We start from the raw sequence: 11092 nt of genomic DNA, 5'->3' as shown, positions 1-11092 counted from the left end.
CTTCATGGTTTTGCTCTTATTTTAATCATGTCAAAATGCCCTGTGTTGAAATACACATAACTAATAAAAAAAAAAAGCAGCAATCAAAGCACTGGCGAAAAAATAAAGTTCTAAGTTATCAATAATGAATGATTGACAACTATTGTTATTATTAATTGGTTAATATTATTGTTCTGAAGGTTGACCTGTTGAGTTGTCATGGACCAGCCAAAACATATTTAATGTAATAATTGAAATGATATTAGTAGCTATTAATTATTTTTTCAGTACAGTATTCAAAAATATTTGTATGGCGCAAGTGCAATAATAATGTATATTTTTTTTAACAAATAATGCCGTGGCAATTTAACATTTGCGTTGTGAATTAGTAACAGGATTATTATTGGACAATATAGACTTGTTATGCCCCAAGTTGCCGTTCCATTGATCTAATCAGTTTATTATTTTAGTTTAGTTCTATTGCGCCGTCGTTCATTGGACGCGTATTAAAGCGCCCTTCCCGCCATATTGCTTCCCCATCGGCGCTGACGTCACCCACCGAGGAGCCTCTCTGGAACGCCCATCTTTCAAAAATTCGAGGTGCGCTGTGATTGGCCGAACGTTCGCATGTGACCAACGGTCGCGGGAAGTCCTTGGCCACGCGCGTGATGGGCAGAGAGAGAGAGAGTGGGGGCAGTTTTGGTCTTATTCAAACGGCCTTTTCGTAAACATCGACTCGCGTTTGCTGCGTTCGGACGTCGATTTGCTGAGTCGCGAACGTGGAGAGGACTGATACCGATACCCTACCGAAACGGCAGCAGCCGCGGGAGCTTTGGAGAAACTTTTTGGACGAAACCGTGACGGTAAATAACGCCGCTCGGCTAGGCGAAACTAGCTTTGACTCCGTGGCCATTTCTCCGTGCTGGATGGGCGTGTAGGAGTCGAGTCGCGAGCAAGTTGTGTGTCCGCTACCAGTCTGTTTTTGACTTATTTCTGTTATTTTTTTGGACTTTCGGGAAACCCTTTTCTGCTTTACCTTAAACTTTAAGGTAGTTCAACGGACACTTGTTGCGTTCCACCCCTATTCCAGTCGGGGGGCTCAACCGCGTGATACCGTTTTTTTCCCTCCCCCTCCGTCATCGACGCCGGGGTTTAAACCCTCACAATGTCCGGCTACGGTCGCCTTCGACACGGCACCCCTTCCTCGAAGTGTCGCCCCGTTCGGCAGAAACTACAGTTCATCTCCAGCGACGGCGAGGACGACCCGATCGAGGACGTCAACAACAGCACCGGCGGAGAGTCCGGCTTCACGGAGATGGACTCCCCGATGCCAGCGAGACGCAACCCCGCAGAGAAGCGCTTGGAGGGCGGCGGCGGCAGCAGCCCACTGAACCAGTCCGGTGGGGACGACGACGTGGAGCTCTGGGACGAGGACAGCCTCGGGTCCCCGGCCCACCTGCGCTCCCCGGGCAGCGTGATTTCTACGCGCTGCTCGCCGTCTCCGAGGAAGAGCTCCCGGCTGTATGTGGGCTCGCCGGAGCGCTCCTACAGCCAGGACGACGGCGAGGGCTCCAGCTCCCCGATACCGGACTGTCCCGACACTCCTCCGCACAAGACCTTCAGGAACCTCAGACTGTTTGACACACCGCACACACCAAAGGTTGGTATCGGCGTGTAAAGTCGATATAAATGGTGCATATGCTTGATTTTATGTTGCAACGGCGGTTTGCATTGGTTTTCAGTCAAGAAACGCTGTGCACTCCTGCAAGTAAAGTCATTCAGGCGTGACTTTTTTTTTGTTGTTGTTTCTGCAATGTCTTCAAAAGTCACTTGCACCCCAGTGACTTGGTTAATGTGACTTCAATCTGGCCACAGACGGAGGTGACATAACGAGCAAAGGCGAGGTTCTCAGACAACACGGACTCATTATTTTTTGAAAGTGCAAGGAATGCTGGGACCACTGCCAGTTAACCGTAGTGACCCACTTAATGTCTAACTATTGCATAATGCTCTTTGAATCGCTGTCAGCTGGATGACTGCTCAACCTGGTTTCTTCTGTCTTGACATGCCTTTGTACCTGGAAGTATTACAGATTTTTGCCCTCAAGCATTTCAATATTTTATAATTCATTGAAGTTGTTCCACATGATTTCTCTTCAAAAATCCCCAGTGGATTTATTTAGAATCACACTTTAAATACTAGGGGTATTTCTAGTTTATAGATAGAATAAAATGACGTTATTGCCTTGTTGCATTTGTCTTTTGCATCAGATTCAAAGTGCAGGCTCGAGAGTGCCAAACGCAATGTGAACTAGAAATATAGCACGATTGCTTGGTTGATATTTCTTCCCCTGTCTTCTAACTGAATGCCGTGAATGTTTCCTCCTCCACCAGAGCCTGCTGTCCAGGGCCCGCGGCCCAGGATCGTCCAGTCGGAGGGTGGCTCTGTTCAAAAATGTGGAGCCTGCAGGGAAGTCAATCATGGACAGCAGCAGGAGACAGCAGACCCCACTGGTCAACTTTAACCCCTTCACCCCCGACCCGGTGCTCATCCAGTCAGCCACCCAGCAGAGAAACAACAGGAAGCGCGCACACTGGAATGAGTAAGGGTCTCTTTAAAAAAAAAAAAAAAAAAAGTTGTCCCCTTGTGTTTTCTTTTCTTCTTCTTTTTTTTTTAATTGTAAGGTTTATCACTCAAAAATCAGATTTATCTGATGGACCGTCAATCCGCCGCTGGGTTTTTGGCTTTGTGACAAAGAGCCATTAGTATCGTGTGATCTCAAGCGCCCGTTTAGCTGTTTAAAACTTGGTGAAAGCCTGATAATCCCTCGGCTCACTCGCCACCTCGGACGCGTCGCAGTCCATTGTCATGACAATCTGATACGTTACAGCCGTTATCTGAAGTTTTGGCAGAGGACCAACACCTCATGGTGACTAGTGAACTTTGCCATGTGCTTGTGAGGACCCTCCCCACCCCCTTCCACCCTGACCATCTTCTGCCCCCTGCTGTACAGAATGCTAATCAACACTCCCTATTGTCTCGAACCTCTCAGCTCCTGCGGAGAAGACATGGAGGCAAGTGACGCTGAGGTGGAGGAGGAAATCCTGCCGCCGTCCAAGGTGACTACACCACCATCCACCTTTGCATATTAGTTTAAATATTAATTTGTCTTTTGCTATTTTTTACATGGGCAGCTGCTTCTTTTTACTTGTTTTGTTTTTTTCCTGTTAAACACGCCTAATCTTCTCCCTTCTTCAGAGGATCACCATGATGGAGAGCAACATGATGTCCAGGTACACTTCAGAGTTCCTGGAGCTGGAGAAGATTGGCAGCGGCGAGTTTGGCGCCGTCTTCAAGTGTGTGAAGCGGCTGGACGGCTGCATCTACGCCATCAAGAGGTCCAAGAAGCCGCTGGCTGGATCAGTGGACGAGTGAGTTGACCTCAGATCAAAGAGTTCTTCCTGGGTTTTTAAGATTTCATAAAAAAAAAAAAAATGAATTAAACAATGCTCCATCTAACAGTTGCTGTGCTTCGGTCTTGCTGCTGCTTGTGCACAGTTTAGGGTTTTTAATGGAGGCTGTCGACTGGAATGACTGCCCCCCCACCCCCGAAACCGGCTCAGACCTGTTTTAATTAAAACATCCTGTCCCCCCCTCTCCCCCACCCAACTACAGGCAGAACGCCCTGCGGGAGGTGTACGCGCACGCCGTGCTTGGCCAGCACCCCCACGTGGTGCGCTACTACTCGGCGTGGGCTGAGGACGACCACATGCTCATCCAGAACGAGTACTGCAACGGCGGCACGCTGTCGGATGTCATCAGCGAGAACTACCGGCGGCTCCGCTGCCTATCGGAACTGGAGCTGAAGGACCTGCTGCTGCAGGTCACGCGGGGCCTCAAGGACATCCACTCCATGTCGCTGGTGCACATGGACATCAAGCCAAGTGAGTGACCTGAAAGACCTGAAAACCCCCGAACGTGGAGTGAATTTTGGACCGAAACTAACGGGAAACTTTGCGTCGCAGGCAACATCTTCATCTCCAGGAAGACGGTGTCCAGCTGTGACGAGTTTGATGAGGAAGACGGCCTGGCCACCAGCGTGGTCTACAAGATAGGTGAGAGATCGTCTCGACGTCTCACCCTCTGTTTACAGCCTCCCGCAAGTATCAGCGATTCTGTAGTTTCACGCTGAAAACTGATGCTTTGTTTTTGACCTGCGCGTGTTTTTCCGGGAGGAGACAGAAACGAGGTGGTTTCAGCGGGTGGAGCCTGGCGGGGGTTGTTTTTGTCATTAATCAGGGAGAGGTATCAGTGCCCTTTGTGACGCCTGAGGGCGAGTCTGATCGCCACAGATATGAGTTTAAAAGTATGGATTTTTCTCATTCCTGGGAATTCACTCTCAGGACAGACAGATGTTTGTTTTTATTATTTAAATTGTCATTGATTTTCAAGGAACATAGAAAACAAAAGAAACAAAAAAGAAAGAAAAAACATTTTTTTTTGTGTACATCCATAACATAAATAGTAAAAAAAAAAAAGAAAAAAAAAGGACTATACTGCACAAACAAACATAAGAGTAAAAAAACTAAGAAGTCTCGCCCAAAAATAAAATAAATATTTCAGTTTGTGAAGCTGAACATGGGCCCTTTAAGTGTTGTGTGTATGTGTTTACCTGATGCAATAATGTTGATGCCTTCATAATGGTTGAACTCTTTCCCTTTGGACCAGGTGATCTTGGTCATGTGACGAGAGTGAACAACCCCCAGGTGGAGGAGGGGGACAGCAGGTACCTGGCCAATGAGGTGCTTCAGGAGGTTCGTCACCGCGTCAGACTGCTTCTTCTTTGTTTTTCTTTTGTTTTGTTTTTTGTATGGAGTCCAGACTGCCAGAGGACCTGACGTGTGTCTGATCATCTCTGTAGAACTACAGCAACCTGATCAAGGCCGACATCTTCGCTTTGGCCCTGACGGTGGTCAGCGCCTCGGGCGCAGAGCCTCTTCCCACCAACGGCGACAAGTGGCACGAGATCCGACGGGGCAAACTGCCGTCCATCCCTCAAGTGCTCTCCCCGGAGCTCCTCGGCCTCCTCAAGGTACCGCAGCAGGAAGCAGGAGATCATTGGATGATTCATTATGACGTCTGTATTTCCATCAGCAGCCCTCCCTCCTCGACCAAGCCCTGACTCTCCCTTCCTCCCTCCCCCTCTCATTAGCTGATGATCCACCCTGACCCGAGCGTTCGACCTTCAACCTCTGACCTCACCAAACACCCAGTGCTCCTCACTACAGCCAGAATGAGCGCCGATCAGCTGAGGATCGAGCTCAACGCCGAGAAGTTCAAGAATGCTCTCCTGCAAAAGTGAGTTGCTGTTCACTAATGACCCTTAACATGGAAAACAAAACAAAAAACAGCAGCTGATGCAATGGACAAGAATGCCTCCTAGCCGCTTGTTTCCTTCCCAACTAACTCCTAAACTAACCTGCTGTTCCTGATTCTCATCAGGGAGCTGAAGAAGGCCCAGCAGGCCCGGGCTGCCGCCGAGGAGAAGGTTCTCTCCACCGACCAGGTCCTCACCCGCTCCAAGGTCCAGGCCAACCCCAGGACCTCCCGGCTCATCGGCAAGAAGATGAACCGCTCGGTCAGCCTGACCATCTACTGAGGGCCGGCTGGGCTCCTCGGCCCACACAGGAAGTGAACCGTGGAAGCTCATGGACCCTGTTTTTCTTTTTCTTTTTTTCCTTTCGTTTTTTTTCTTTTTTCTTTTTCATTTCGTTCCCTGAGGGGGAACCTGGCAGCGGCGGTCATCGCTACAGACTGTTGACCCACAGCTCAGTGGGACTCTTATGGTTCCTCATTCCTTTAAGGTAGCTCCCGTACCTGTCACACTCTGCCATTCCTCCAGTTTGCATCGACGTCAGACTCCCTGTGCTTGCACTTCCTTTCGACGAAGCCGGACTGACGCTGCAGCGGTGCCTGGCCCTGCATCACCCCTCCCCCTTCCCCCGTGTGAATGTACTCGCCGTAGCCGCGTGCACCTTACTGCCTGTCAAAAGCCTGATGCCGGGTACCAGAGGCTCTGAGAACTGACCCGTTTGCTCATGGAGCACTTTGAAGGCAACACTTGGAAACTTATCTGTAACAAGGAGGAGAAGAATGGAAAAAAAAAAGAGAGAAAGAAACTCAAGCTGCTGCTATATTGATGTTTGTTTGTGTCAGAGTTCGGCTGCTTTCCAGTCGGGGTCGTTCTGAAGAACCACAACCAGCGAGTGTCGCTGCCTCCTGCAGGAGGCTGGATCTGATCGGAGGCGTTGGAGCCCCTCCCCCTTCCCCTTCCCCACCCTGCTGATTGGTGCTGCCAACCCTGCCTGTAGCATTAGAACAATCATTGTCCTGTTGGTCTCATGTCATGTTTTGTTGTTTGTTTTTGTTTTTTTTCCCCACTACGCTCATTTGTTTCCGTTATTATTGTCTTAACTTCTTATCAGAAACATTTTTGTTGCTGTAACATGCCAATATGTTCTTTTAATAAATTCACATCTCTTACACCAGCTGTCATGTGCTTTCTGTCTCAACGCGGCTGAGTCGGACTGCGTTTGCTTTGTTTTAAAGTTTCTTTGGAGTGAAATAAAACCGGTTGTTAGCTGACCGCACTTGCTGCGGTGATTTTTAAAATGTGGCAACAAAGAAGCATAAAACTGTTTAAAGTTACAACAAGAATTTCATTCACACTATGTTCTTATGGTGTAAAAAAAACAAACAACATAGCACTTCTATCTTTTATCTAGGTGATAGTGTGAAGTTTTTTTTTATTTTATTGTATCAATGCAGTCATAAAGTCGTAGTTTGATCTTCCAGCAACTGATAACAGGCCTTTGAAGGCAACACGGCAGTGAAAACTTGATAGCAGTGTCATTTCAGGGAGATTTTATTGTCAAAGGATAGAGACCAAAAAAAGTGGACAGGGTTTTTTTTTTTTTTTTTTTTTTGCACCACAGTAAAACCAAAATGTTGACATCTTTTAAGCAGATCAAAGCTTCGCTGATGCAAAACGCTCTGAATAACTAACTGATCAGATTTAACAGCAGATACAAATAGTTTATTTCGCTTTAAACAAACCCAAAAAACTTGGATAAGTGAAAGTTAAAAAAAAAAAAAAAAAAAAAAAAACTACCTCGTGTTCAGTTTGCTCTTCTCTCGCTGCGGGGTGCTGCTATCACGCACAATAATAATACAAAAAAAAAAAAAAAAAGAAGAACACGTGATCCCACCACCCCTCCTCGGACGCTGGGAGCAACAGAGCAGCGGGACCGTGGCGCTCTCTCTCTCTCTCTCTCTCTCTCTCTCTCTCACACACACACAGACACACACACACACACATACACACACTCATTCAGTCAGTCAGTCAGTCGGTCACACTCACGCACCGTCATGGCGCTGCGGGACGAGCTGCTCAAGTCCATCTGGCACGCGTTCACGGCTCTGGACGTGGACAAGAGCGGGAAGGTGTCCAAATCTCAGCTCAAGGTAACAACAACAAAGACACAACAACTAAACTAAACTGAACGAGAGCCGTTGTCGTTTTTCCCTCCTCGTGTCAAGGGAGAAACAGGAAACACAGAGACGCGCCAAAGTTTTTGTTTATAGGACGTTTTCGGCTCGCGTATAAAAACAACAAACCTCAACGACTCTCAACTCAACGCCTCGCGCCACCCGACGCACCTGTTTCTGTATTTAGACGGATCCCCGCGAGCGGCGACAGCCAGCGAGATTTGAGGGGAGGCAGAAACGACGACAAAGTAACAACACTGCAGTGCAAACCGGTGGAATAGAGTCGTAGTCAATGGTTTGGAGTTAACGTGAACGTGATGATGGGGCTGGTGGTGGAGTCTCCAGGCCTGGTGTTGCAGAGAAGGATGACGGAGAACCTCAGTCAACCGGCTCAGCATCCCTTCATCAGCAACTTCTAGTTTTGAAAGTCTAGACGGAGAAATAGGGAAATGACCCAGGATGTCATTTCCAGGATCTGCCTTGAAAGAATGGCTTGTCTGAACCAGAATCGTCTGCAGGCTTTAGAAAGTCGAGCATCAGAAACTGAAGATGACAGGTGATGATTTATGATTACTGATGTGATGGATTGGAGGGAAATTCTCTGTGTCCATCAGCTAAGCTAGCTTTCATCCTGTGAGAATCTCTGTAAGATGTGCGACTTTGTGAGAGATTTCAGACGGAATTCTATTAAAATCATTCCAGGTTCCTGTTTCTTCCCAGAGTGTCACACACTTTGTGTGTGTGTTGCACACATGAGGGTGACTGAGCTAAACACAACACATCAAACTGCAACTCAAGAATAATGTACTGATAGATTTTACTCTCAAATTTGAAAGATTTTCTAATGTTAAAGGTCACATGAGCAGCAAAATTGAATTGTGTTGTGTACTAATATACGTGTGTGTGTGTGTGTGTGGGGGGGGGGGCGGGGGCGGTAAACCACCCTGCAGTGAAGGCTGCCATTGAGAAAATTCCATCCTTTGCTTCTTCACCTTATTCCACTTTTCAGAAAGCATGTTCTGAAACGCCCTCTGTGATGTCACAAAGGGCATTGAAACCTCTACAAAGATAGTGACAGCAACCCCCTCGTCTCCTGCCGCTTGGCGTTAACTTTGCCCTCTAACAACCCCCTGTTGACACTCCCCTCTTCCAAACATGTTAAGTCGAGCAAAGCTTAGTTTTCAGCAGGAGGCTGTAAACAGAGGGCTAAATACACCAGATTTGACTTTGATTCACTTATTTCGCATTGATACTTCAATGGGCTCACACCGTTTTCGTCATAGTTTGTTTTCACTCCAGTTTTTTGTTAAGAAACAGAAACTGTGAGTTGGTGGTAGGAAGGGGTATCGGGGGGGAGGTCGGACGAGGACGGGCTTTAATTTGATTGGTCCTGAGGAAGGAAGTGCCGGCCTGGCTGCCGACTGCTCGGACTACTGACCCACATCTGCGTCAGATGTGCTGTGAGCTTTGTTCCGAGGCTGGAAGGAGCGCCGCTGTTGCTGCTGCTGCTGCTGCTGCTGCTGCTGCTGCTGCTGCTGCTGCGATTGCTGCTGCTGCACTAGAAATGCATTTCTTGAGTTTCCTGTGGCGAGCTCTGAGGCGTGTGGCACACCCAGCACATCATTGTTCGGCCGTCTCAAAGGCATCCACGCCAAAGGTCGCCCTCCCTGCCTCCCTCCCTGCAGTGAAGAGAGGCATTCTGGGATACGGGCCGGAACGTGTGAGCAACAAATAAATAAAGCTCTTCCTCATTTGACACACACGAAGGTGGAAATCTTCTAAAATATTAGTGGTCTTAAAATACTTTTGGCCCTATTGGATTTTCCACTGGTTGTTTTTTTTGGGGTTTTTTTTTGGTTAAAAGACACGTAATCGCTGAGGGGACGCATTTCCACATGACACCCCTCCGTCCCTTGTGTGTGGATCCTCACAGAGCTCCTTTTCTATCTCCTTTTACCCGGCCAGGTGCTGTCGCACAACCTGTGCACGGTGATGAAGATCCCCCACGACCCCGTGGCCCTGGAGGAGCACTTCAAGGACGACGACGAGGGTCCTGTCTCCAACCAGGGTTACATGCCGTACCTCAACACCTTCATCCTGGACAAGGTAGGAAAACCCCGCCCACTGGCCTCGCTACCACCGCCTCCACAACGACCCGGAGGCAGATCCCTAACTGCGTGTCAACATCACATTGAAACCAGTCATATACATTTGCCAATGAGTATTGAATATGTTATTATTAGCGTCCTGCTAATAAGAAGCAAGCAAAGGAGTGTTAGCCAATCAACAGGAAATGGAGGGGCGGGTCTTTGCACAGTGTGTTTGCGAAAGATGATAATGACACTTGTAACTGAGGTCTTGTGACTCAAGTTACAAGTCCAAGTATTTTTTGGAAATTACACAATTTAAGTATGATAGTTTCTTCTTCTATGGTTCTAGTTCATGGGTGGGCAAACTTTTTGGCTGGTGGGCCACAAGGGTTCTAAAACTTGACAGAGGGTTGCCAGAGCAGCAGCAGATGGACCCACCTAATAGTTGGAAAAATATATATCATGGGACATTATGCAGTAATAATAATAATAATAATTTTATTGTTATATTATAATTAATCATTAATAAGTTAATGATTAATTATATTGAATAAAGATTTTTATATACATATATATAATTTATTGAAAGTAACTGAAGCATTGCAACAAGATATCTGTCTTTGAAGCCCCATGGTGTTTTGCTCTTTTTTGAAACAGAAAAAAATGGATTGAATACATAATCTATTCAGCAATTATTTTATCGAATAGTATATTCAAGTTCTAGTTGGTTCTTCTGGGACCAGGTGACACAGTCACATGTTGATGAGGCCAGTGGCAGCTGCAGTGATGACAAAGTAACAACAGCAGCTGCAGCTGCTGCTGTTTTGACCGATCAGGGCCTTTTTTGCATCGATGCAAGTTGCAGTTTTATTTTAGAGTCACTGCGGTACAATTTAGCGGCGCTAAGCTCCGCCTCGGCTTTCTCTTGCACAGCCTGCCGACACTGGACGCTCGGTCGTGTCAGACTGAGTGACGCACCGGCAGCAGCGGCCACGGCGTCAAAACGGTGAAAGAGCAGCTTTTATTAGAAAGTTGTGGAGTCACTCTTGGCCTTTGTCCCGCCCATCCCTCCCCCAGCACCACCACCAGCACCACCCCTGCTCCACAACCAGGAGCCTGTCTGTCAGTGCTGCTCCATCGCCACGTGTTCATTAGGATTCCGGCTCTGCTGCGAGGAACAGCGCAGAGAGAGAGAGAGAGAGGGGGAGGCCTTGTTTGTGGTCGGGCGACAATCATCAGCTGCCTCAGCTCAGCGATAACGGCGCTGTGCCACATGAGCACGTTGCAAAAAAAGCAGAAGTGACGAGTGAGTGAGTTTAACGTTCCGCCAGAAGGAGAGCCAAAGCGGCCGCAGGTGTTGCTGCGGTTTTTATGAGACACGAAGAACGGGGTTCTAATGTCATGGCAGTGTGCTGGAGAACCAGCAGCGACCTGGAAAGACACAGGCTTCAGCTCAGCTCGGTTTATTTTGAAAT

The 11092-nt window shown here is 47.8% G+C and overlaps 2 protein-coding genes across 2 annotated transcripts in view; both read left to right on the top strand.

The window, feature by feature from the left end:
* The first annotated feature begins 630 nt into the window (after positions 1-630).
* On the top strand, positions 631-6373 carry wee1 (WEE1 G2 checkpoint kinase). Its single transcript, XM_076028623.1, has 10 exons — positions 631-1639; positions 2373-2581; positions 3032-3098; positions 3238-3410; positions 3655-3923; positions 4005-4094; positions 4708-4793; positions 4901-5071; positions 5192-5337; positions 5482-6373. Exons 1-10 carry the CDS (start codon positions 1145-1147, stop codon positions 5636-5638), a joined length of 1863 nt encoding a protein of 620 aa, XP_075884738.1. The 5' UTR covers positions 631-1144; the 3' UTR covers positions 5639-6373.
* A 945-nt stretch (positions 6374-7318) lies between these two features.
* swap70b (switching B cell complex subunit SWAP70b) overlaps positions 7319-11092 on the top strand; it is an 18629-nt gene continuing 14855 nt past the window's right edge. The window contains exons 1-2 of the mRNA XM_076028618.1: positions 7319-7503; positions 9493-9633. Coding sequence (XP_075884733.1) covers positions 7408-7503; positions 9493-9633 — 237 coding nt within the window. The 5' untranslated portion in view covers positions 7319-7407. The remainder of the gene's footprint in view (positions 7504-9492; positions 9634-11092) is intronic.

This window comes from Nelusetta ayraudi, unplaced genomic scaffold (assembly GCF_046127955.1).
Source record: "Nelusetta ayraudi isolate G7.1 ecotype Tasmania unplaced genomic scaffold, CSIRO-AGI_Nayr_v1 ptg000026l, whole genome shotgun sequence".
NCBI lineage: Eukaryota > Metazoa > Chordata > Actinopteri > Tetraodontiformes > Monacanthidae > Nelusetta > Nelusetta ayraudi.
The sequence above is the reverse complement of the archived record's forward strand: the minus strand, read 5'-3'. Positions and strand labels throughout refer to the sequence as shown.

Coding starts and splice junctions, on each gene's coding strand:
- wee1 (XM_076028623.1), top strand. CDS start 1,145: ATGTCCGGCTACGGTCGCCTTCGACACGGCACCCCTTCCTCGAAGTGT. Junction 4,794..4,900: donor CCAATGAGGTGCTTCAGGAG/GTTCGTCACCGC, acceptor TCATCTCTGTAG/AACTACAGCAACCTGATCAA. Junction 5,338..5,481: donor AAGAATGCTCTCCTGCAAAA/GTGAGTTGCTGT, acceptor GATTCTCATCAG/GGAGCTGAAGAAGGCCCAGC.